Raw genomic sequence first — 27,997 nt, forward strand, 5'->3', positions numbered from 1 at the left:
GCAATGAAGATATCCGAGCAAGCCTTTATATAGGTTTCCTGCATTATCTTATGCAGCGTCGATATAATAAAGCGCTGGTAATTTGGTATGATCTCATGGCATGGCGCGTAAGTTACAATAAAGCGTGTAGGATATTTAACGCTGTCGCTGCACCATCATTCAATTCAACTCACCTCCTGCCTTACCGGTTTGCTTATTATTATTGTTGTTGTTGTTATTGTTGTTGTTCTGCGCCCATTTGAGCAGCGTAGAGTTCCTCATCCCGGTTCGACAGGCGGCACTTCCCTGCAAAAGACAGGAGCACATTACTAAAGGAATACTTTCCTCTTGCAGTCTAGTATCTAAATATTCTGCACATATTATAATCATTTCCTTGGAGATAATTGTTCCGTCTCTTGCAATGACGACAAACACAAACGATCCGATTTAAATCGCCACAGAAAATAAAGCGTACTGCTATTTTGAAGGTTTGAAGGGGAAATAACATACTAACATGAACCATGCAAAGTTTATTACATGTACATAAACATGGAAAATAACTTCCAACGTAATACAGATTTTTGAAAGAGAAATTTCAATGAAGAGGCAAATTTTCGGTGGCAACTTTTAGCAAAATGCATGGTTTTAATTTATTTTAATAAAGAGATGGACATGATACCATTTTGTTACTGCCCTGAAGCCGAGATAGTTCAGTCGGTATAGCGACTGGCTACGGGCTGGACGACTGAGGGGCCTGATTTCGAGTCCCGGTAGGGTCAAGAATTTTCTCTTCTCCACGTTGTCTAGACTGGTTCTGGGGCTCACCCAGTCTCCTATCCAAATGGGTACCGGGGGCTCTTTCCCCGGGGTAAAGCGACGGGGGAGTGAAGCTCACCACTCAACTCTAACTAGTGCTGACGTCAATAAAACGTGGATCTATACACGTGCCTTCATGGCGTAGTGCTGTAGTTACGTACAGGACAAGTTTACTTACTTCACTTTACTTATACTGGAGAAGGAAATAAGTCACCACATAGTGAAAACTAAGTAACATTAATACCGATACTTTTCAATAGTTGGTTACATCTGAAAGGCCTGCACAGTCACCACAATTTTTCCGTGGCCTACTATACAGGTGTGAAGCATTCTTTGTGTGGGTCGTTTCACGGAAACGTCAGTAGGTAGCTACAGAGTACGACAGAAGCGTAATGAACTGGAAATGATTTTAGAAACTCGGGTTGTGGCCTAATCAAAACAGTTTCACAGTTATCTGCCTGCAGTGACCAAAACCAAGTCATATCTCGGTCAGGATACCAAGTACCCCGGCTGAAGTTCAAACCGAGCAACTCTGAATAAGAGTCCACAGTGATGTCAACCTGCTCAGTAAACTCAGACCTGTGTGCCCCACAATATCTTCATAATGAAAGAATTTAGAACTATTTTGTATTTCCCTGCCGACCTCTCTGTTCATTTCCCCGTCTAAATTTATTTCGCTTGTAAGTGGTCAACTTCACGCCCAGAGCGCTTTATCAACGGGGAAAGAACCCCAAGTACCCATTGGATAGGAGGCAGGGTGAGCCCCAGAGCCAGTCTGGACGACGTGGAGAAGAGAAAATTCTTGACCCTACCGGGGCTCGAACTCCGACCACTTGGTCGTCCAGCCCGTAGCCAGTCGCTATACCGACTGCGCTATCCCTGCTATCCCTGCTCTCCATAGCATATATAATAAAGGCAAAGTTGCTCCTATGCTTAACTAATTGAGCACTACACCATGAAGGCGTATGGGGGAGCGGATGTATAGATCCATATTTTCTAGACCTCGACATTAGTTGGAGATCAGTGGTTAGCTTCACGCCCCTATCCCTTCATCCCCGGGGAAAGAACCCCTGATACCCATTCGATATGAGACTCGGTGGGCCTCAGAGCCGGTCTGGACGACATGGAGACGTGAAAATTCTTGCCCACACCGGACTCAAACTCCCGACCACTCTGTCGTCCAGCCCGCAGCCAGTCGCTATACCGAATACATTATCCTGGCTCTATTAAATTATATTATAGCGGTATTTATTCCCCGGCATCCTCCACACGAATCCCTGCGCAGACTTCGACGTGACACCATTAAGAGAGGCTGAATGGGAGCAGTTTATTTATTGTGTCAAAATGGGACCACGTTACTGGGCCTAACAACCGAGCCAGTACCAAGAAGTCATTCAAGCCTTCTATTATTAGAACTCATCTACCATTCAAGACACGCAACGTCCACCAGACCGACCACTCATGCTGCTTGTACTTAACATCATTACAGTCCGCGGCGTTGTCCGGCATTGAAGCAATCAGCCGTCCTTAATACGGCAAGAGTTCAAAAATCACGAGCTATTCACAGGCAATGGGAGCGGTGTTCTGCCGCTACAACCTTCAATCACTTCTCTCCCGACGAGGGCCTCTGGCACGCAGGCAATACGCATGATTTGCTTCACAATATTTCCGTCTATGATGATGATTGATGATGACGATGATGATGACGACGACGACGATGATGGTGATGACAGCAAAAACTACACTTATACGAGTATAATTTAAGGAATCCGTTTATGTCCATAATTCCCGCCACAGTTGCGCTTCTCACTGACTGGACTTGGACAAGCGGCTGGATAGGACGTGAGGTATCTAAAATGAAAACCTCCATCACTGATAACTGTCACACTGAAGTGTCACATCTCGAAATCTACAATTTATGGAAAAAAGTAAAGCTGTGATTTTGCTAAGGTGGGACCGACCGCCTCTCTGGTCTAGTGGTCAGGGTTCCTGGCTACAGATCCAGAGATATCGGATTCGATTCCCGGCCTTACCAGATTTTCTGAGAAGTAGTGGGTCTGGAACGGGGTCCACTCAGCCTCGTGAGGACAACTGAGGAGCTATTTCAAGGAAATAGCGGCTCCGGTCTATAAAACCGAAATTAACGGCCGTGGGGATCCGTTGCGCTGATCACGCGACACCCTGTATCCGATAAAGTTGGCACTAACTTCGCCGACAAGGGGCGGTCGCTCGGTCGGTATAGTTCGCCTGCGGACTACAGACCACGGAGTTTGTTTTTGCTAAGGTGGGAGCACGTGGTTTAGGGCAGGAAGCTAGATGACAAATGGCTGAGCTTCACAGTATAAGAACATATATGATAACGGCGTTAGACGTGTCACGTAAAATCCGAACGCTTCTCATCTTCGCCATGTTTGCAACTGTCAGCATACAGAAATATATTTCACATATAACTTAGAGATAAGTTTGTGATGTTATGTACAAAATTTCACCGTCCAGTCCTGATGGTTTTACAGCTACTAGCAACAGACCGAAACTTGCATGCAGATCTCATGTGAACACCATCGTACTGTTTTACAATATACAACGCGTAAACAAATTACACACACACACACACACACACACACATATATATATATATATCGAATATCTATGAAGAAGGACGAGATGAGCGGGGAATGTAACATGCATAGGAGAACTGAAAAGATCCGTACAAAATCTGAAATGTAAAATTTGATTAGAACAACCATTAGAGCAGACCCGAAGCGTTAATGGGGGAATAATTTTAAAATGGCTCTTAAGAAAATAAGGTGTGAGAACGTGGTTTCAATTTACTTGGCTCATCATAAAGGCCAGTGACAGACTTTTTTGTGAACATGGTAATGAACTTACTGGTTTCCATAAAGAGCGACAAATATGACCAGACCTATTAATTTTTCAGTAACGGTTCTGCTTCCTGGAATTTCCTCACAAAACTCCACTACCACAGCTCAGGTTAAGTAACAATGATATTGCTCTCGCTTCAGAAGTTCTGGTGGCTATTAATGCTGATCTTCTCTATTATCGTGACGTAGGGCTCAAAGGCATATATTATTATTATTATTATTATTGATTATACAGTACTCACAGTAACTAACCAAATCCACGGAGGTGAGTCCCTTCCGGAAAGTCAACCTTTACTCAGCCACTCAAGAAATTCAAAGCACTTCATGGAACCCGAAAGTTCATTACCGTATTCATAAAAAAAGCCACTGGTCCATCCTTGGCCAGCTGAATCCTCTCCACATTACACCGGTAGTGTGAAACTGAAATGGTGGCGCCATGTGGAATGTCGCTCGTACCAGCTTCATAAAAATCAGTTAACTGGTTTTATGGGCAGAGGGGGGGACGGCAAATAACTGTTAACTAGTACTTCCCTGTTCTCCTTACAGTCTGCTTTTCTACTCAGACACACTCGAAGCACTTGGGAGGAAGCGTGTTCCGATAGCCTGACGAAGGCAGAAATGCGGTTACGGAGATCTCTATATGGACTGAAGAATTTATTCGAATTTCAAACATGGGAACTACTAGAACTCTCAAAGAAATGTAATCTGAAGGAAACACGTTCCGGAAACTGTCTAATATTACTTGTGAAATACGTAAAGTACGGGTATAATCTCATTACTTCTAGTAAGATAGCTGTGCAGTACAGAACTATAACTGCGTTCTAAAATTATTCGTGTCTCCTTTATATAAATGGTATGCAACCCGCGGCCTCGGCATTCCCAGTGTGGCCAGTGAATTAATTACAAAAAAATAAATAAGAATAAAAACTAAGTATTGAAAATAAAACTATTCCAAAAAATAATTTAGATCAACATATGCTGTATTCAAATTGAAGGAAAAGAAGATTTAAAACCCGAAATTACAATTACGTATAAGGCGATTCAAAGTTTAGTACAATATTTAAAGTGGCTGTTGGGGGACAACACAAAGCAATCTGCTGCCTTCGTTCCTAGATCCGCCATCGGGCTCTGCCAATTGAGGGGGCCACTACACCTGCACATTGATGCTAAGTACAGAAAGAGCTGCAGAATCTGGATATCTCAATACAGACTGTGGTCGCGGTGCAAGGGCCAAGAAGGCCCACCCCTTATACATTCATTCATAGACTAGCTGGCCTAATGCTGGAGTAAGCGCCTAGCATGGCTGTGCTTACCGCAAACGGCGTGAACAATACGTGAGTCGCGATCTGGTAATAAACCATTCCTTGTAGAATGCCGTCTTCTTGGATGTGGGGCCGTGTAGATATTGTTAACCGACGTTTCGGAGGAACGTATTGCCTCCATCTTCAGGGTATAAGAAATCCGCTAGCGATGAACAAGCGTGAGGTGTCTTGAGGCGATACGTCGGTTAACAAAATATCTTTACGGCTCCACATTCCAGAAGACGGCATTCTCCATAGTCACCGCCGTGAAAACCTTAAAACTTACAAGCCACTTCTTGATCACCAAGAAAATCTATGTGTGAAATCCTCCCAAATTAAAGCACTTTGGTTGTTACAGTGGTTTTAAAACCAGTTAATTTCATTTGATCGAAAGGAATGGCTCACCGCTAATTTAAAGACAGTGATAGGGAGCCTGAGAATGGATTTGTGCTCATTCTGCAGAAGTTCAATGATTGAGTCGTGGGTTGATGCTTAAACTTGAAGCCAGAAACTGATTTATTTTTAGATACCATAAGGAGGGTGGGACCTTGACATGGGCTTCTGATGAGTGGGGACTATGCGTTTCTCATTCAACGCATAAACTTCGGATGTACACGGCCCGACTCACCTTATCAATGAAATGTCTGACAAAATAACAGCGTTCTAGGGGAGGCTTCGACTGTGAGAAATAAAACTGCGCTTGAAGAATATGACACATTTCCCAGTGTGAAACTGAATAGCCCACTGACGCTACCACATTTAACTTCAACAAGAATCCAAGTCCAGTTTTCAAGATATATGCGAAACTGTTCACACAAATTTCATATCGAGATGATCCATTTCAAGTGTGAAACAGACCAGAGAAATAAAGTGCATGTTGAACTCCGCTTTCTTGCTGATAAATGTCCAATGCTCAGTGGCCATGCACAGTGAATGGCAGGCCACCATCTCGGAAGCACGTAAGTTTGTGAACGTGATCAAGAGCAAATCTAAGACCTGACCCGACGATGAGAGACTGCAAAGTTATGTAGCTACTTCTCCCATTCGTCCTGATATTGGGAACTTGGTGGCAAGCGTCATAGTCCCGTTCTCAGGCTTTCAAAACAGAAAGTCCCAGTAACTCGTACTGATATTTTAATGACATATAATTTCAGTTGCTTACAAAATAAATGCAGAATTTTGCATAAAGATGTTATTTTTCACTGTTATCACTTGATTCGCAGCCCGCGTAGAATTCTGGGGCCCTAAAATCAGCCCTCATAAAGAATGAGGGGATTGCTGAGCACTGCTTTATGCAACAGCCTATGCTCATTTGCTGTTTTTAGTGTTTTAACAATTTTAAATCCGATCTATGTTGTAAATTAACACACGATGACACATGCCTACACAGTAAGATTAAAAGGTACATAATAATAATAATTATGATGTAGCCGGTCACGGTAGCCGAGCGGTCTAAGGCATGTACTGTCTTCGCTCGCTTGGAAACCGGGATCGTGGGTTCGAATCCCACTCAGGGCATGGATGTTTAGTTCGTGTGTGTGCGTTTTTCTGTGTTTGTGTACAGGTAGAGGCCTTGCGACGAGCTGATCACCCGCCCAAGGAGTCCTACCACATGTGTAAGATCTAGAAAAATCGAAGTGAACGGAGAAGTTCATGGAGGTAGGCCTAGGCCCACTGGGGCTGTAGTGCCAAGGAAAAAAAAAATATGTAGGCCTAATACCATAATTATCCAACGGGATTCTAGCCAACGGTGCTTTTCCGGGTTTCAGTTAATACTAGGATTACTGCGAGTTCTACTTCACCTAAAGACACACATTTCCACATTTTTTGCAAACAAATATTCTGGGATTTATAGATAAAACAATAGAGTACGTCTTGCTACATGAACAAATGAATATTTCACGTGTCTGCGCAGCCTGTTACCAGAACGCCAAGACAAGCGACACATGTCCGGAAAATACCTAAATTTCTTTTGACGCGGGGATCCCCAGCTCGCGGTTCCAGCTGTTGTGCCCCAAAAGGTCTCTCTTAATTTCAGAAAAAGAGTATACAGAATGTGTTGCTTCCATGATATTCTGAGCTCAGTATTATCACGCTCTGGGCAGACTGACGTCATGCTTTAGGGAGGAAGCAGCGAGACAGCGATCTTGTTAGAAGCTGCTGCTCATATCGCATGAACAATTAGGGCGAGGGACACCAAGGAAACTTGCAACCGCAACGCAACAGCAATTTCCGTGATCTCATATCAGGCTTGAGTTGAACATATGTTACATGGAGCAGCGCAAATTGATTCAGTAACATGTGTTCAACTCAAGGCTGTTAACAGTTCTCGGAAATTACGGTTGCGTTGCGGTTGCCAGTTTCCTTGATGTGCCCTCGCCCTAAGAGGAGGCAATCTAGCCAACAGGCATCATATAAATAACAACAGCTCTAGCAGTTCTTGTGCTCACAGAGGAGACCTATGTTGGGCGAATGACAACTCTGAACCACGATGTTACGCAATATTGCGAACAGTCATGAAGGAGCCTCTCTATTCGATACGCTAACTTAAGCGGTGCCACTCTTTTTAATTAACTTTCGGGACAATGTTCTCTTAGTTTTATCTGAGGAAGATTGGCATAAGCAGCAGACAGGGAGTTGCGGTATTTAACGCATATGTAACCAGGAGACTAGGAGAATTGGGAAGGACTGGGACGAGAGGAGGATAGACACGCGGATGCAGAAAGAACTCTGAATAAAATGATAAAATGTAGTTCGCATAATAATACTGTAATTGTAATCTTCAAATAAATATTGTAAAAAAAACTATCCCTGTAACAGGCCGTGGAGGCCCACAGAGTAGTGAGACGTCAAGGCTCGCACATTTTCTAGACAATCGGCTCACAGAACGCGGTGAGGTTATCAGCCTTACGAGTCGGCCGCCCTTTAGCCCCCAAGAATATTCCTGGTACTCATTTCTGTTATGAGGCTGAGTCGACCCCAGGGCCATAGTGCGGCTGGAAGGATTAGGTCAACTGAAAAACCCAGTGACATTGGGAATCAAACTCGCGACCTTCCGACTTGTAGCAGAGTGCCTCGACCAACTACGCTACCTCGTGCCCCCCAAAATAACACTGTATTTATAGTAAAGTGGCTCGATGCCACTGTGTATTATGCAGGCAACTTTTAAATATTTTCTTTTGTAGTAAACGAACTTGACAGGCACGATTCTTCCCCTACTGCAGGGCTGCAATTAATATTTAATGACTCGAATTAACCGAAGCTTCTAAAAAAAACTGATGTGGCCTACATGCTAGCAAAATTTCAGATTTCTGTCCAGTCAATAACAAAACTGCAGATCGCAAATTCGTTGTTAAAAACAATAAAATAAATATATGAGGTAGCGTACTTGGTTGAGGCACTATGCTACAAGCCACAAGGTCGCGGATTCGAGTCCCAATGAGGTTATTTATTGTATTTTTCAAGTGACCTAATCCTTCCAGCTGCACTATGGCCCTGGGGTCAACTCGGCTTCTAACAGAAATGAGTACCAGGAATCTTCATGGGGGTTTAAAGGCGGCCGGCACGTAAGGCTCACCTTATGGCCATCTGTGAGCAGACTGTCTAGAGAAAATGTGACAGCCTCGACAGCTCACAAACCTATAGCTTTTTTTTTACTTTTTTATGACAATGAAGCCGAACTTAAAAATAATCAGTTTCTGTTTGACACACTGACTATTTTATGTCAGTGCTTTGTGTATCATGGGTGCTTTCAAAATAATATATATTCGACCTTCGGAGCATTTTTTGTACTTTTACGACATATGGAAGATAAAATTTCAGAATTAAATCAAACGATCGACCAATTATCATAAAAGTAATACACCGGCATTATCACCATTTATCACTATTACTGATACAGCTGGTGATGAGGTAATTGAAAAATTGCTGCAGTTTTCTTACAGAGAACTGTACCCAGATGGCAGCACTCACGTGTCTAGCGTGCAAATCGAGTTAAATCGACCTCCTTAAGCTTTGCGTCAGCGGTACCAATCATATCTTCGAACAACAAATTAAATAATGCGACACAGATGGCTCATATTGTTATGTAATAGAAGCGGATGTTCTCTGTGGTCACAATCTGACGGATAAGGCACTTTCACCAGCGAGTCATGTGCATATGCCGAGACAGGTGACACTGACGGATGTGCATTATCATGGCAAGAGCCATGTAGTGTGTTTACATCTCCAATTGAGGTAGTGAAACAGGTCACATTCCCTGAATTCTAGACAAGTGCCAACACCAACCGTCGTACCGAACAGTTATTTTTTTCTGTAAAGAAAATATTGTTAACTACTGCTTCGTATGGGGTACGCGGTAACACAGGTGGTTGAGGCACAATGCTACAAGCCGGAAGGTAGCGGGTTTTCTATTTCCGATAAGGCCACTGGATTTTTCAAATGATACAATCCTTCCAGCCACACCATGGCCCTAGGGTCGACTCAGACTCTAACAGAAATGAGTACCAGGAATCTTCCTGGGGGGTAAAGGGTGGCCAGCGCGTAAGGCTAACAACCTTAACGCTGTCTGTGAGCCGATTGTCTAGATCAGGGGTCTCCAAACTTTTCGAAACGCGGGCCACATTAGGTAATTCAGCACTTTCAACGGGCCGGATAAAATGAGAAATTAATAACTCTAGGTATATGAGTTTTATTGAAAGCATAGAATTTCATAAACTAAATACAAAGCACGTGAGAATAAATTATCGTATATTGATGACAACAGACAGTAGCAGCAAATGCTCATATTTTCATCACAAATAATAATAAAACAATTACTGTGAACGATGGAACTCTTTTTGCATTCTTAAAATCTGATTAAACTGAGGTTCAAATTTTGAAACGCTAATCACAAGCAGCGACTTCAAACGTTCATCGGATAAATTTGCCCTGTATTTCGACTTGATGTACTTCATCTGGGAAAAAGTTTGTTCACACAGATATGTCGTCCCAAAAATGGAGATAAATTTACAAGCCGGCCGTCGTAGAATGGACTAAAGTTCCGGTAGCCTTTTCAACACTCCTCGCTACCAATTCTCGGAACAGTTAAAGCAAAACTGGGCATAAGTTTCCTTTAATACAAAAATGGTAATAAGTACGACACCGGCGGTGATGATGATCTGTTACAATTGCACTGCACCACTGCAAGAAGTCTTGTGCACAAGACGGCTAGTAACGAACTGCTCGCGCTATCTACATTGCCACAAAGTGACATTGCCGATCAAGGCCGAACAAGTACGAAGAAATGCCGCGCAGTATACGGTCCAGAATTAGTAAAATTGTGAATAATATTAACATAATATGGAATATCAATATATTTTAAACACAAACTTAATTAATGAATTTGAAATCTATGAACAAGTATTTTTTTTACCAGTACTCATTGGAAAATTAGTTCAATTGGCGCATTTCTGCACAATTATTTCGCGGGCAGAATAAAATCACCGCGGGTCTAGTTTGCAGACCCTTGGTCTAGATAATGTGGAACCCTCGACATCTCACAACCCTACGGGCGTCCATGGCTTGTTACAGGGATAGCTTTACCTTACTGCTTCATATTACTCGACCCCTAGGGAAATATCTGAAGAGCTAAAAAACGGTATCCCTGTAACTGGACGTGGTGGCCCATACGGCTGTTGAGACGTCGAGGCTGCCACGTTTTAGACAATCGTTTGACATATGGCGGTGAGGTTGTCAGCCTCACTCACCGGCCGCCCTTTACCCCCAAGAAGATTCCTGGTACTCATTTCTGTTAGAGGCTGAGTCGCCCCCTGGGCCACACTTCGGCTGGAAGGATTAGGTCAATTGAAGATATCCAATGACCTCATCGGGACCTGAACCCGCGACCTTCCGGCTTGTAGCATAGTGCCTCAACCATCTACGCCACTGCGTGCCCCCCGGAAGATAATGCAATGCCAAAGGGAATGTTAAAAGCAAGGCTATATTCCAATAGAAGAAAAGGAAGACCCAGGATGAGATGGCTAAACGATGGTGAGAATGACCTGAAGACAGAGGTGAAAGGATGGACAGAGAAGATGAGGACGAGGCCAAGGCTCACCCAGGGCTGTAGTGCCGAGTGGCAGATAGGTAGGTACTAACATACATACGAAGTTTCAGCCGATTTTCATCAATTAAACAAACATTTAACTTTAATTATTAATATTTTAGAAATATCCTTCTTCCCATCAGTTTTCATCATTTTAATCGGGGGGATTGGTAGCCAGTTTGCCCCTCTGCCGGCTCCATGGCTGTGGGAACAAATTGCAGAACCTGCATTAAATTAATTCCACACTTTCCTGCGGGTCTGGAGTGTCTGTGTAGTTTTAAAACATTTCCCGCCTTTCACATTACAAATGGGATCCTTCCAAAGTGCTTTACTAACGGCTCGGTTACAGCTTACCAAATATAACCTAAAGCGCTGTCCAAGCTACAACCGTATATTTATCCGCTCGATTTACAGTGCATTAAATATGGCTACAAAGACAGCAGCCACGTGAAAATAAAACATCGCCTTAATACCAATGTCCCCCAGAAGTGTGCAACTTGTTCGTTCATTTTAATTCACCACCACCCCCATCAGAATTTCACACAATAGATTTCAATATTTCAAAAATTAAGTCCCAGAAGAGGCATCATAGTGGAGCTACGGTTACCACCATCAACCACTGTAATCACGCTGATCTGCAGGTAGCACGTTCCATGCTTAGACCTATATAACTTTACTAACCGAGCATCTCTTCCCAGACTAGTTTACTGCTGTAAAGTCAGTGGTTATGAGGCCTGTGTCTGCAGCTCACACCAATCATTTGCAATATTCAAACAATGGAAATTCTGTTACCACCAAAACGTAGAGGCAGAAGTAAAATATAGAATGGGATAGACCCACAGTCCCTAGAATGCCAGGGCATTTATACCGGCGTTCACAACAGCTAGCCATTTTGTTCTAATGTTATTTTTTTATTGCTAGTGGGGTGGGACTAAGTCCCTTGTACTGCGGCCACTTCTGGCCTATTGTATCAGCCCCAGATGACAGGTGAGGGTGATTGTGGAGCAACTGGTGGAATGAAGATTGGCAGGGGCAACCGAAGTACTCGGAGAAAACCTGCCCTAGCGCCACTGTCCACCATAAATCACACTTGACCAGACCCGGGATGGAACCCAGGCCGCCGCGATGGGAAGCCAGCGACTAACCGCTTGAGCTATGGCGCGGCCCTTCTAATGTTATTACAGAGGCGACCGCTAAGTATGATGTAATACCGAAAGTTTTCCTTACAGAATACGGAAAGCATACTACGGTGGTAGCAGAAAACACAACATATTAGTAACACTTAACAGCCACCGTACCAATATATTTTGTAGAGGCAGTATCCACACCGTCAGACCTCCCTAACATTATGTGTAAACGAAGTGCAGGCCACCTAGAGAAAGTGCAAGCCACAGACTGGAAACGCAAATAAACACACGGGAAAACTCGGAGACCTCAAGGGGAAAGTATATCCGACGCTTACACGACATTGGCTTCAATCCTGCAACTGGAAAAGTGTTTTTTCTAACGAGGATATCAGCGTACTAAGACCTTTTTTATTGCTAGTGGGGTGGGGCTAAGTCCCTTGTACTGCGGCCACTTCTGGCCTAGTGTACCAAGCCCTTATATGCCATCTTTAAGATATTTTATGTAGAAGAAATGGCCCTACTAGTCTGAATGTTTGAGGTTTAACCGCTGCAAACCAGTTCCCCGTTATTTCTCAACAGTTAGGTCAACTATTCGTGATTTTCAAAGATATCAATTCCACGTTGCCATGTAAACACATTAACAGCAGGCATTTTAAAATAAATCCAGAAAAGAAAATATAAAAGTGGAACATATACTCGTATGCTCTCCGACAACTTACTGCAGGAAAAGTGGAGGACAATATGTCTACCGCCTGCTATAAAGGTATATTTTCAATTTCCTTCGCGAGTAAATGGCTTGATAAAGGTTTCTTCAGTCATGCGTGGCTACCTTGTTTCTGGAAATTAAGTAGGCCAATTCGTACGGCTGTGAGAAAATCCGAATTTGGATAAAGCGCCAAATGATTCAAATCGAGCCTTCATTTGGCTGAAAACATTCAACCCATCTTCGTGTGTTCACGATCCCCCACCCCAGACGCTTTTTGTAGCTTTGCAGGTTTCATGCTCCATTTACAGAGAACCTCCCCACAGATAAATGCTGCGGTTTCCAGCTTCCGTCAGGGTCAGCGGTGAAGATAAAATCAAATTCGATGCAGCTCTCTTCATTTGGGGGGGGGCATGTTGGGCAATTAATTTAATCGAGAGCACAATTCGTTCTAATTACATCTTACGTTGCTGCAAAAGATATGCCGGCGTTGAATTTTGCAGACTGTAGAGATGAGACACAATACGCCCGAAATAGCCCGATTTAAAAGGCTTCACTCGTCACTCTTACAGGTTATACTGAACCTATCAGTGACTTCCATTATCACCAATGCTACACACATACAACGTTCTCTGATCGGTAACGAAGCGGTCAAAAACTGACTCGGCATGTCATTATTGGTGTTGCCATCTGGCGGTGAGCCGGGAAGACAGGGTGACACTGTCTTCACAGCAAAAAGTAACGAATATATACACCACATTCACCAATTTGTTTATGTGACGAATATTGTTACTTCTTCGGGGATACTTTCAAATGCATTGAATTTCCAGTGGACCTTCTCGGAATATATCCCATGGAACTCAGGTTAAAGTAACCTCATTAACTCCGTAGCCTGTAGTTCGCAAGCGAACTATACCGACCGAGCGACCGCAGCTTGCCGGCGAAGATAGTGACAACTTTAGTGGATAGAATGCGTCGTGTGGTCAGCGCAACGAATCCCCACGGCCGTTAATCTCGGTTTTCTGGACGCCGTTCTAAACCCACTACTTCTCAGAAAATCTGGTAGTGCCGGGAATCGAACCCGGGACCTCTGGATCTGTAGACAGGAACTCGTGACCACTAGACCACAGAGGCGGTCAAACCACATTAACATGAAGGATAAAAATATACTGGACACCTTCATGAGAGAACATTAGTCTGTTTACGTATCAGTTGATAAGGCGTCCAACTCGACAACGGCCCACCTTACAAATGTGATTTCAACACGGTAAACTGAACCAGTGTCGAACTCCGGACTTCAATATGAGTCGGCAAACAGATGATGCTGACTTGTATTAAGTCAGTGAAGGTCAAGCTGCCTCAAGCACGGACGTGTTTTGAAATTAAAACACGATTCGGAATACAGCCACCTGTCTTCGTAGACACATGTTGGCTCAACTGGCGACATGTTGAAAACACCGAGCGTCAATCCAGACCGACAAACAGAAATCCGACAGCACTTGACAGTAGAGTGCTCAGAAGACTAGGCTTTCTGGAGCAGTTGAAACAGGTTAAAGCTCTCGACTTGTAGCCTGGAGATGCTCGGTTTCAATCACGGCCAGGGCTATCCTGAAGTATTTCATGGTTTTCTTCAGTTCCTTCAAGCAAATTTCAGGACAGCTCGATATGGCTACAGCCACTTCCTTCCAAACAAAAAATTCCGTGGCCTGTAGTCTGCAAGCGAACTATATCGACCTAGCGACCGCTGCTTGTCGGCGAAGACAGTGCCAACTTTAGTGGATAGGTGTCGTGTGGTCAGCTCAACGAATCCCCACGGCCCGTTAATCTCGGTTTTCTAGACCGAAGCCGGTATTTCCTTGAAACAGCTCAATTATCCTCGTGAGGCTGAGTGGACCCCGTTCCAGACTCACTATTTCTCAGAAAATCTGGTAGCGCCGGGAATCGAACCCGGGACATGTGGATATGTAGGCAGGAACTCTAACCACTAGATCACGAAGGCGGTCATTTCCTTCCAAATCCTTTCCAATATATCACTAAACAATCATCAGCCTACCTATCAGCCATCAGCTGCTACAGCTATCTCTATTCGCATGCAACTCAACTACCCTGAAGATGGAGACGATATGTTCCTCCGAAACGTCGGCTAAAACGAAGAATACACGGCGCCAGATCCCAGAAGACGACTTTCTTCATTTTAATCTTGTCCACCCACCTACGCCTTGCTCTTCCCAGTGGTCTCTTTCGTTCTGGTTTCCCCACCAATATCCTATATGCATTTCTCGTCTCCCCCATTTGTGCTACATTCCCTCCCCACCTCATCCTGCCTAGTTACGTCTAGCAGAACAAATTACGGTTTCCAGCAACACAGCTGAGAAGAGGTGAACTGTCACCACCGAGAGGTGAGGCATCATTTTGGTCATTACGCAGTAGCAATGAAGTAGGTCACGATGAGATTTCATCTCCGCGCTGAATAAACAATGTGCAACAAAACCTAAAAATGAAATTATTAAAGCATGTCCAGAAGAGAGAGAAATCGCCTGCCGAAAAGGAAACGAACGTTTTACATTCCAGAATTGTGTTCACGTTCGCCATCTTCCATAAGCAACTGTGGGTTTCACCTCTGACTGCTTTCTTAATGAACATTGCCATTACTTGTAATGAGTTACAGATACAAACAAACTCTGTTGTTTTAGTGAGCAAGCGAACTATACCGACAGAGCGACCGCCGCTTGTCGGTGAAGTTAGTGACAACTTTAGCGGATAGAGGGTGTCGCGTGGTTAGCGTGACGAATCCCACGGCCGTTAATTTCGGTTTTCTAGACCGAAGCCGCTATATGTTTTAGAAATAGCTCCTCAATTATCCTCACGAGGCTCAGTGGACCCCGCTCCTGACCCACTACTTCTCAGAAAATCTGGTAGCGCCGGGAATCGAACCCGATCTGTAGCCAGGAACTCTGGCCACTAGACCACAGATGCGGTCGAGTTACAGAAAACAACACTACATAATTATAGGAAGACTTTGTTACTTGCTAAATAATGACACTCCGTGACAAACTTATACCTGCTTTTCTTCAAACGTTTAAATCTCCAGGCCTGACGCAAGTCAGCGAATCTAGACCCGAAGGCGTGAATTAAAAGTGACTTCATTTATTTTGGCTCATTCTGTGTGCATAATTGTTGGAAGACTCCGACTACATTAAATTTGCTCGACATACTCAATGTTTCGCACTGTCAGCATGTTTGCATTTGTTAGCGTACAAAAATGTTCATGCCCTATTACGAGTATGTTTATGGTAACCCCCTACAAAATTTTAAACATAGGATGGCACACGAAATGATCCAGTCTGTGATCTATTAATAAAATCGTTATATCAATTACAATACTAGAAAATAATATACAAAAAGAAAGCCCACTGCACGGAGATTTATCCTCTGAGAATCAAGCGTTGAATATGACCCACCATTAGGTCTGGCAACTTCAACACGAAGTGTGATGTTGCAGATAATTTGACGTCACATATCCTCAGTTACCTTGCTGAAGGCCTGAATGATTAGTGCTCTCAATTGCATTTTTATTTGCGGTTCTTTTTGGCGAAAAATCTTTGCTTTGAAGAATCCCCAAAGAAAAGTAGTGACATGGGTTCAAGTCAGGACTATTCGGAGGCCAGTCCCGTCCACATGCGAAAAGATCAGGATGAGATGACACGAGAGTCGAAAATGCCATGGAGAAATTCCAAAACAACATTTGCTGTGTGAGGCCTGGCTCCATCCTCCATGAGCCACTGAGTTTCTAACGGCGAACCTGTAGCAAGAAGGTGAGGCACAAAAGTATTGTGCAGCATGCTCATAGCGCTCACTGTTCACCGTCTCTTCAAAGATCATTGGTCCTAGTAGTCCATGAATTGAGATGGCGACCCACACTATAATTCTCGGTAGAGAATCACACGTGGTTTCTCTGACGCCCAAAATTGCACATTTTATTCGTTAACGACACCATCCAAGTTGAAGTGTGCCCCATCCGAAAACCAAACATTGTTGAACAATACCTCATTATTCTGAGCCCATTCAGCAAATGCCATTCTTTGATATTTATTTTGAACTGTAAGTTTAGACAACACTGTCGTCATTTTGTATGGATACAAATGCAAATCATTTTTCAATATTTGTTGCGCCGATCGTCTGAATATCCTCAGTTGTGATGCAGCCTTCCTTGTTGATTTGCCGGGGCTTCTTTGCAGCGCCACCCTGACAGCGTCAATGTTCTCCGGAGAACGCACAGATGAAGGTCGGCGACGGTTCCTCTCCAACACTGAATCATCATTATTACTGGTTATAAAGTTTATCAATTGTTTTGAATGAAGGCGCCCATCGCGTTTGAAAATGGGCACGAAACCGCCTCTGTGTGACAACACTTCTTATTTCAATAAAAACACCGTCTTTATGCGTTGCTCTACAGTTTAAGTCTTCCTCTGTCAGCCATCTTGCGTAAACTGGCGCATGAGCAGGAACATCGCAACACTAACGCGCTCGGGAAGAGTAAGAACTAATCTCCATAATCTGTGTTACCACATTAAAAAACATTCTTCACTGCATGGCTGAATAATTAATACTAAATCAAATACTAGATCATTTCGTGTGCCACCCTGTATGCAGTTGTAAACTCTACTTAAGCTATCACTATCGAAATCCTTTCAGTAGTTCCGAAATGAAACGTGGACAGACGGACGAATGGGTACTTCCATCCCAATATGCGTGTACGTCATGCAATTCATGCAGAGAACATAACTTGTTCTGTATACACACGTGTAATTACATATGCCAAAGATAGCAGTATTTAATTCAAGCGCACTAAATGACGCAAAACAGTTTGTATCCTTTAAAACATGAGGGTTAGAAATAAATATAAAATAACGCTAGCTAAAACCCGAATATAAACGTAACCAAATAAAGACAAAGAAGCCCCGACCTTCACGGTTCGTGTATTTAAGAATACCGTCCTGAATGTTAATGTTTTCTTGTTTGTGTCACTGGAAGACAATTCATATACTTCACTGAACAATTACAACATGGCATTGAACAAGGAGGACTCCAGAGCTGGGTCTGCCGCCAAGAATTTTAGGACGCAGTTACGGGCGAGGAGATTTAACAACTGAGAGTGTTTATCGGATTTTAGTGAGGCTACCTGACAGCAAAAAGTTTTGGCGAACGGGAGCAACTGCGCAATGGAGATGTGACCATGAAACAAGTTGGCACGGCAATATTTCATACTTCACCTTGCGAAGAGAAAAGCACAGAAGAAGCTGTAGCACAGGTGAAGGCAACATTAAAAACACCATATTAACTCTGCATATGCTAATCACGTGATATCTCGCTTATATACACTGGCCTTTCGAGTGTTAATGTGGCTGGTTCTTGGTAAGGTCACTGAATGAGTATCAACTGCATCTCTCGGAATTTAAGATGTCTTGTAACACAAAACTTTCCAAGAAATAAAAAATTGAACAAGGTTGTGAGAGATAAATGAACTATGCGAATCATGATGAAGTTGACAAGAGCTGGAGTTTCTGATTGGTTTAAGTAAGAAAGTAAGTCATATTGTGTTCGCCGTTGCCTCAGTTCTTCTGCAATAGGTGCAACGATTTCAGCATTGGAGATCACTCGTTCACAGGCACCTTACGTACCTAACTCCACGAAGCTAAGCCCTTCTTGAGAAGCTGCCAGTCGCTCAGCCACTCAAGAATTTCCCAACAGTTTAAGGAACTCGAAACTTCATTACCGTGTTCACAAGAGCCCTCCAATGGTCCATATCGCCCCATTCTGTCACTCTAAGATGCATTTTAATATTGCTCTCTTACCTTAGTCTGGGTCTTCTTAGTAGTCTCTTTGCTTTTGGCTTCCACACCAAAATCCTATATGCATTCCTTTTCTCCCTCATGCGTGCTACATGTCAGGCCCATCTCATCCTCTTTGACTTGATTATTATAATCATGTTTAGCTACCTACTCTTGATAAATTAATAGTTACTCAAGAAGCATTATGAACTATTCCACCTTTGTAGGGTTCCGAAGATTCAGTACAGGTTCAGAAGCCCGCCACTGGTCGCTACGTGAAGCCAAATGAATTCAGTCAAAACACGCATCCTTTGCTTATGTCGCAGCCCCAGGTCCTGGGTAACATTCTACAAAATGCTACGGTCTTCAAAGTAACGGGGGGTTTAGACACCAGGCTAACACCCAAGTGGAGGAACACACCTCGTCGGCTGTCCCAGACGGTTGGTTAAATATCTCCGAAGCTAACCTCCATCCGAACTTGGGGATCAGCGTGCTACGCGTCAAATGATATGATTACGAATGAAGAATGTGGAACAACATGGAAGGAAGAAATCGTGCCCTGTCTCAAGGTAACAGGATCTGCATTAATCTCAAAGACTGCGCAAAACCACGAAACGCTTCAGTTAGTATAACCGATTGCAGGAGCGAGATTAGGACTGGAAATAGGTTGAACGCTAGCCACTAAGCTGAAACGTTCTGTATCAACACATAAAACAACTGGCGATAGACGCCTGCGTTTTAGTTGCATCGTTTCAAAACCAGCCGCCCCACAGGATTTCGGATCGTACACTCAGCCGTGAGAAGCCGTTTACATTAAATCAGCGCTTTCCATCCTCAGCTGAAAGAGTGTCACGAGGAGAAAGTGTTGGTCAGCGATGTGGAAACGACGCTGTACAGCGTGTCGATGATATGCCCTGCGTCAGAGCACAGTTAAGTCATTGTTTAGTTTCACGTCGGCAGCTAACTATTTTACTGTATGCGCATAAATTGCAAATGATTCACTGTACAACCATCAGCTGCAGTCCATACACTACAGACTACAGTCGGTACCTTATTCTCATTTATTTCCGTCTTAAATGCAACTTATTCTCCAGTCACCCTTCTTCCTCACTATACATATATTCGCCAGCATCAGATGTCTTATATCTTGCTAAAATTGCTGTACTGTATGTCAAAATTACACATCACGTGTGAACGCGATATTTCTTAATTAAGATATGGTAAAAAAGGTAAAGCTATCTCTGTAACAGGCCGTGGAGGCCCATAGGGTTGTGAGACGTCGAGGGTTCCACATTTTCTAGACAATCGGTTCACAGATGGCTGTGAGGTTGTCAGCCTTATGCGTCGGCCGTGCTTTACCCTCAGGAAGATTCCTTGTACTCATTTCTGTTAGGGGCTGAGTCGACCCCAGGGCCATAGTGCGGCTGGAAGGATTAGATCAACTGAAAAATCCAGTAACCTCATCGGGAATCGAACCCGTGACCTTCAGGCTTGTAGCATAGTGCCTCAACCAACTACGTTACCGCGTGCCCTCAATTAGAATAAATTAACGACAATTAAAAGTAATTAGCATCCCAATGTCTTCCTTGCGGTCGTCGTCCACTCGAAAGATACGTATTTTCTTGAGTATCTCGTTTCGTATTTATTTGCACAGCGCTCCCTTTGCGGCGTGTGATTTGTGCTGTTCATGAGGATGTCGATGTAGTTGTTACTTTCAGTTCTGTTACGTGCGCACCTTCGGCTGTAGGTTCTTCCACGCTGCCGGGGCGGTCTGTGCATGTAGGCATTACGTTAACTGGTCTGTGTACACAGAATTACAGTGAACTTGGCTGCAATAGTTAGGAACCAACAGTCGGTACGAAAATAGGCAACGCAAGTTCCGTATCCAGATAGTCTCGGAAATCTAAAACATGTGAAAGTTAATGAACGGTATCAGGTTAAAATCTGAAATGGTTTTGCAAATTTGGAAATCCTGGATGATAACGTGGGCACCAACGGCTTTTGTATAAGATTTGGAGAGAATATTCTGGCGTATTTGCTCAAAGCAAGAACTGTGGAGCCAGAGAAACAGCCGTTACTAGCGAACGGATCTAAAACAACATTCGTTTCTAGGCAACTACTCGATAAACACGTTTCCACTGCAACGGACACATATGCAACAATAGAGGCACTGTTGGGCACGGTGTTTTCTACTCGGTCCGTGCGAAGGGGTCATAAGGAATACAACTAGGGCAACCGAGTCAGTTCTGTACGCAAGTCTGTGAAGAAATGAGTCGGTTGGAAGGGAGCCGACGTTCAGAGAGGACTTGAAGGCGAAAGCTTAAGAATTTCCACTGTTAGAAGTCGTTACCAGGGAAAGGCTGGTGAAGACACAGCAGGCTGGAAAAGACTTAGCGTGTGATGTAGTGCTTTTTGAAGTGTGGAGATTAGCGATGGCGCTTTGGTTACTTGTAGTTCCGAGTTGGGTGTATAAGTGGTCAGTAAATCCAATTATCCAATCCAAAACCCCGTCGACAGTCACATCCACACTACGTGACAATATCAACACTTCAGGCGGAGAGTTACAGCAGCATCTGAGGTCTCCTAATTCAATAACAAGAAGGCAAACACAGCGAAGCATGAGTCTAGGCTCGATGGCCAGTGCTATCATCTATTTGTGGATGTCTGAACTCCACGCAGGAACAAACATAAGTCTGACGAGTGCAAAGCCGTTGTACTCGTATTTCAAAATGAAGTAGCATTTCCATAACTCGTCACGAATATATCCCGAATAAAGAACAAACATGAAACTTCTGTTCATACTTAGAAGATAGCCAACTGAATCACTGAATCGCTAATGCATGTGTTATGCTCCAGGGAAGAAGCGTGTGCTTTTGAATGATGTGATCGGTTTCCCATAGGAAGGAACACAATTGAGTGTGGAAACCGACCTAGGCGTCCGTCAATGTCGACAGATGAGGAATGAGAAATGTCTTACTTTCCGAAATACTGCAGAAGACTCGAATGCCAGTACAGAGATTGTACGATTGATTTTGACAGAAAATTTGGGCAATGGAGATACTCTGTTTGAGGGTGGTGCCCAAGAACCTCACCAATAATCAACTGCAGCGGTAGTTTGACAAAAACAGTTGAAATTTCTAGATCAAAGGATGCAGGCTAAACTGTAGTAGTTACAAAATTCGAGCCAAATGGAGGTAATCACAAGAAATTAAGACGTAAAACTAGTTTACATTTTAGAAAACGAGGGATACGTCTGAAACAACATCAATGACCCCGAAACAAAAAAGATAAGAACGTCAGGAACTTAAAAAGGGTTTAAAGCATGAAAATGGTAAACTGTTCACGCATGTTAGAATAGTCCTTTTGAGACTGCTATTGAAACGCTGAAGTGGTATAAAAAGCTAAGTACAACCAAATTTCGGTTGAATTAATAAGGGCGTTAATTGTATTTTGAACAAGAATCCTCACAGCAGTCTAAGGAATCTACTATTCTATTAGACAAGGGCGATACAAGCGACTACAATAGTATCACCTATCACATACATATAAAATGTTATCCAACATTTTTTTCTCAAGGTTAACTCCAAGTCTGTATGTGTGTGTGTGGGGGGGTCATTGGTGTGGATTTCGACGTAACAGTTCAACTGCCGATCAAAAATTCTTCATTCGTCAGATAATGAAAAAAAAAGGGGGGGGGTTGAATGGCACATCACATTAACCATTTATAGATGTCAATAGGTGGTAAGTACGTATTATACAAAATTCTCAGTGAATTTAGTACCTACTGACCTACTGACAAGCTGGGTTAATTAAAGTGTCTTAAAACTGCAACCTACATTAATATCCGTACAGATAAACATTTGCTTGCTGTGTTTCCTACCAAAAACAGTCTGTAACAAGTAGAAACTTTATTACAATTGTGCCTCAGAATACGCCATTAGAAAATTCCAATTAAATCAGAAGGGACTGGAACACATCAACTTCTGGTCTACACTGATGTTAATTTACTGGATAGAAACGCAAATACCAATAAAAGAGAAAAGGAAGTTCTATTTATCTCCAGTAATGAGATCGGTATAAAAGTTAATTGCATCTTCATGTGTTGTTCACTATAATGCAGGGCAAAACCACAGCATGAAAACAGAATGATACACTTCTTCTGGCCAAGTTCAGATGCACTAACAGATCAAAACAGCATTCACAAAAAACAAATTATTTTCTGGGAATCCATGCCACCACACAATTATCAATCTATCGTCTTCCCGTGTTTTATCTAAAAACAGTAAAGGTTAGGATATGAACTATACTACTACATATATCGAAAATGCAAAATGTTTCGTGGTTTTTATATGGGCGTGAAATCTGGTCCCTCAGATTGAAGAACAGAGCCTGGGGGTGTCTGCGAACAGGGTGCTGAGGAGAACATATGGATCTGTGAGAGAGGAAAGTAACAGGAGGATAGAGATATGTGCGTAATTAGGAGGTCAAAGATTTGTACTCTTCAATCCGATCATGATCAGGGTGATCAAATCGAGGATGAGATGGACGGGGTATGGAGCATGAATGGGAGAGATCAGAACCGCGTACAAATTTGGGCCGGAAAACCTAAAGGGAAAAGATATTTTGGACAACTTAGATCTAGACATGGGAATAATATTAAAACGATCTTAAAGAAATAAGGTTAGAAGGTGTGGACTGGATTCAAGTGACTCGGGATAGGTGTACACATGGTAGGCTAATAGGCCTTCGGATTCCGTAAAATGTTAGGAATATTTTAGAATTAACGGGTTTTTGGCCTTTGTCCATCCTCCGGTATTCTAATTCTGAGTGTTACACAACATCGTCAGAACCCTTTACAATATAGGAGTATATTGAGCAACTCAAGGACTATTAGCATCTTGAAAACTCTGCCATATGTACTCTTGCTTTACAAGACGGCTGGCTCAGGAATGAAACGAAATTTCCTTCGCCTCTAACAGCGGGCCTCCGGGATACTGGCATTTACTAATCCGCCCACGTTCAGGGCATAGAGGGGAGAGAAGTACAGAGATTTCCTGTCCTCTATTCTGAGAGGACTATGACTGTAACGCAGACTTGAGACTTAAAATATGGTCATGGTCCACAACGAAGGGGCTTGACACCAAAACTGACCGACTGACTGCTGTTAGTTGTAAAGGGACTTGAACTTGGGAGGGAGATCCACAAACGAGTTACAACTCCAGAGTGTAGAACCCGGACCGACTAGATGAGACGAGACATGTAGTGAAGGGGCGGCATGATATGCAGACCTGCCGTACCAGACCGTACCTGGCACACAACAGTGGGCAGAGTGGAAATGTGCGCTCAGAGAAACAGAAGGCCATTCGTGTCTGCACAATGCAATGGCAGGAAATCCTGCGTTACAAAACCATACAGCTGATCGGAAAGGGAGACAGTGGGCATTCTGTATCACCTGCCAACACCTTACCGTCTTGGCACTGGTCCGTCTTCGCTAAATCATTTCTGCGAAGGTCTTACAGGGGCCGACAAAATACATATGCATTAAACTGTCTTCGAAACCGTGAGGACTCTGGAAGCGAAGTATAACTTTTACCTATCTGCTTCAGAAAAGAGAAGGCAACTATTGAATTTAGCATTAATACTAGCAACACAGTGTACTGTGGGGGCACGCGGTAGCATTGTTGGTTGAGGCACTATGCTACAAGCCAGAAGGTCGCGGGTTCGAGTTCCGATGAGGTGGATCTTTTCAATTGGCCTAATCGTTCCAGCGGCACTATGGCCCTGGGGTCGACTCAGCCTCTAACAGAAATGAGTACCAGGAAATCTTCCTGGGGGGGGGGGTAAAGGGCGGCCGGAGCGTAAGGCTGACAACCTTACCGCCATCTGTGAGCAGATTGTCTAGAGAAAATGTGACAGCCTCGACGTCTCACAAACCTATGGCTCTTCAAGGCCTGTTACAGGGATGCCTTTACCTTTTTACTATGTCTTGTGAGCCCCATCTGGGGTTTATGACTAGGCTTTAGTGTCTGGACAGCTAGAGCTTCATCGTTGTAACACATCGTCCCTGGCGAGAGGATGGGTTTGTCCCTTGTAAACTGCCCATGTTCACAATATTTAGTTTTACATTGATACATTATAGTATACAGTTTGTCTCTTGTAGAGAGTCTCTGTCACTCGCAGATACGAGTATATGCATGCTCCCTGCTTTATGTTTGTTCTCTACTTGACTTATTCAACACTAAAACTGGAGGAGACGTGTTCCTCCGAAACATCGGTTGACTTTCAACGAATTATGCGACGTTATATCCCACAAGATGCATCTCTTCATATATACATAGGTAAACATTTCTCTGATAAATTTCCTATCTAGAATGGTCTAAAACAAGGAGATGCTTTATCGCCACTCCTTTTCAACTTTGCTTTAGAATATGAAATTAGGAAGGTCCAGGGAAACCAGGTGGGACTGAAATTAAATGGGACACATCAGATGTTGGTTTATGCTGATGATGTGAATCTACTGGGTGATAATGTAGATACAGTAAAGAAAAACACACATTTTAATTGACGCTAGTAAGAAGGTTTATCTAGAAGTAAACACAGAGAAAACTAAGTATATCTTGCTGTCTCGTCACCAAAATGCAAGGCAAAATCGTGACATAAAGACAGGAAACAGATGTTTTTGAAAATGTGGCACAGTTCAGATATTTGGGTACGATAACAGATCGAAACCTGATTCACGTGGAAATTAAGAGGCGATTGAACTCCGGTAATGCTTGCTACCATTCAGTCCAGAACCTTTTGTCTTCTCGTCTGTTGGCCAAAAACATGAAGATTAGAATATACAAAACTATAATTTTGCCTGTGGTTCTCTATGGGTCTGAAACTTGGTCTCTGACATTAAGGGAGGAACACAGACTGAGGGTGTTTCAGAACAGGGTGCTGAGGAGAATATTTGGACCGAAGAGAGATGAAGTTACAGGAGGTTGGAGAAAACTGCATAATGAGGAACTTCATAACTTGTACTCTTCTCCAAGTATAATTAGAATGATCAGGGCAAGGAGGATGACGTCGGCAGGTCATGTAGCACGAATGGGGGATCCGAGGAATGCGTATAGGATATTGGTGGGAAAGCCAGAAGGAAAGAGACCACAGGGAAGACCAAGGCGTAGGTGGGTGGACAATATTAGAATGGATCTTAGAGAGATAGGATGGGATGGTATGGATTGGATAGATTTGGCTCAGGATATGGACCAGTGGAGGGCTCTTGTGAACACGGTAATGAACCTTCGGGTTCAATAAAATGCTTGGGAATTCTTGAGTAGCTGCAGAATTGGCGGCTCCTCCAGAAGGGCTCAGCTCCACGAGTCCATATACATATACATATACATAGTACTTACAATTTTGCATTATGCACAATACATTTTAGTTGCTTCTTTATATACACTGTATGCAAGGCCCCTGTCAGTACACTCTCTTCATATTTAAAGGCCTACGATGAACCACGAGAAAGTTTGAAGAGTTGCGTATGTTCGTGCATTCGGAGCCGCCCTTAAGCAGGCGGGCAACAGCTGTAACCTCGCCGAGGGCGATCCTCCTACAGCAACGCAGTAGGTATGCAACAGTCACGTGGCGTCCAATGATGACATTCTGGCCGCTCTCATGGGAGTTCATCTAACTAAGAGCTTATAACAGTGTTCTTCAAGACAATGCTATACACGAGGCTGAAGCACTGGCCCTGCTAGTAAGGGTGCCTAATTAAGCACCATTACCTGAACAGATAGTTCAGGATAGTGCAGTAGGCATAGTGATTGGCTAAGGACTGGACAACGAAGAAGTCAGAGTTCGAGTCCCTGTGGAGCACGAATTTTCACTTCTCCATATCGTCCAGACCGACTCTGAGGCCCACCCAGCTACCTATCCAATGGGTATCGGAGGGTAAAGCGGCCGGGGTGTGAAGCTGACCACTCACCTCAAACTAGTGCCGAGGTCAAGAAAACGTGGGTGTATACATCCACTCCCCCATACGCCTTCATGGCGTAGTGCTTAATTAGATAAGCACAGGGACAACTTTACCTATTACATGAACAGTAGATTCCAAATCCTTCTGATTTTCATATTGTGGCGTAGAGACGCGCTGCTAAGCGGTAAGCTTACGACCGTCCAAGTGATTGGGCTGCCGTTGTAGCATAAGATATGTAAGACAGGGATGACCTGCTCTGCAAAGCCTGTACTGACAGAGGACTTGGGTGTAGTGCAAAAGCAAGAACTTTTCAATAACATGTTATACGTGCACAATGTACGCTTGACGAAAGGCCAAGCATATTCGTAATCGTCAACCCTATCTTCTCCACAGAGAGTATGTTACACAAGGACTAATACCGCAAGGGTTCAGTTGGGGGGGGGGGGGCTCTGGTCGTGGTTCTAAAAGAACTTGACGCCAAGACAAACTGATTGGCAGTAAACCGCCAGTCGTAAAGTAAGTTTTATTTTGATTTTGTTAGGCAGTTTTTCACAAGAAACTGTGAAGACAGAACCTGAGCGCGTGAAGCTGAAGAATCTCCAGTTAGAAGCCGATGCCAGGGAACGGTTGGTGAAGACAGCAGGCCGGGAAAAGGCTTAGCAGGTGCTGTGGTGATATGTGAATTGTGGAGATTAGCGGTAGCCCTGTAACTGGTTGTAGTCCCCAGTCGTGTGTACAACTGGTCAAAAAATCGAGTCATCAATCGAAACCCCGTCTACAGTCACTCATATATGTGACAATATATTTGGCGTTTGAAAGAATTATTCAAGACTGTTAACGTTACTAGGGGAATATAGCAACAGAAGAAAATTTTGAAAGTATTTTCTTCTGAGATGTGTCGTGAAGTCCAACAGAATTTATTCTCGAGTCGGCAGACGGTGTAAACTAGAACATACCAAAATATAAATTCCATATGGTTCTGTATGGGTGTTAATCTTGATTTCTGACATTAGGGAAGAACTCAGACTGAGGGTGTTTGAAAACAGGGGGCTGAGGAGAATATTTAAACCGAAGAGGAATTAAGTGATAGAATGCTGGAGGAAACTGCGTAATGAGGAGCCTTATACCTTGTACTCTTAGCCAAGCATAATTAGAGAGATCAAGACAAGAAGGATGAGATGGGCATGACATGTAGCACGTATGGGGAGAGCAGGCATGCATATAGGATATTGGTGGGAAAGCCGGAAGGAAAGAGACCTTTACGAAAACCAACACGTAGGTGGGTGGATAATATTAAAATAGGTCTTAGGGAG

At 43.5% G+C, this 27,997-nt stretch overlaps 1 protein-coding gene across 4 annotated transcripts in view; it reads right to left on the reverse strand.

Annotated features, from left to right (window-relative positions):
* The window catches only part of LOC111866850 (PTB domain-containing engulfment adapter protein 1), a 115,394-nt gene that overhangs the window by 55,077 nt on the left and 32,320 nt on the right, over positions 1 to 27,997 (reverse strand). For 3 of the 4 annotated variants that reach the window (XM_023856176.2, XM_023856172.2, XM_023856177.2), the window contains exon 2: positions 174 to 285. In XM_023856176.2, coding sequence (XP_023711944.1) covers positions 174 to 261 — 88 coding nt within the window. In that variant the 5' untranslated portion in view covers positions 262 to 285. The remainder of the gene's footprint in view (positions 1 to 173; positions 286 to 27,997) is intronic. The other variant, XM_023856173.2, reaches the window with a different exon arrangement.

This window comes from Cryptotermes secundus, unplaced genomic scaffold (assembly GCF_002891405.2).
Source record: "Cryptotermes secundus unplaced genomic scaffold, Csec_1.0 scaffold643, whole genome shotgun sequence".
Classification (NCBI taxonomy): domain Eukaryota; kingdom Metazoa; phylum Arthropoda; class Insecta; order Blattodea; family Kalotermitidae; genus Cryptotermes; species Cryptotermes secundus.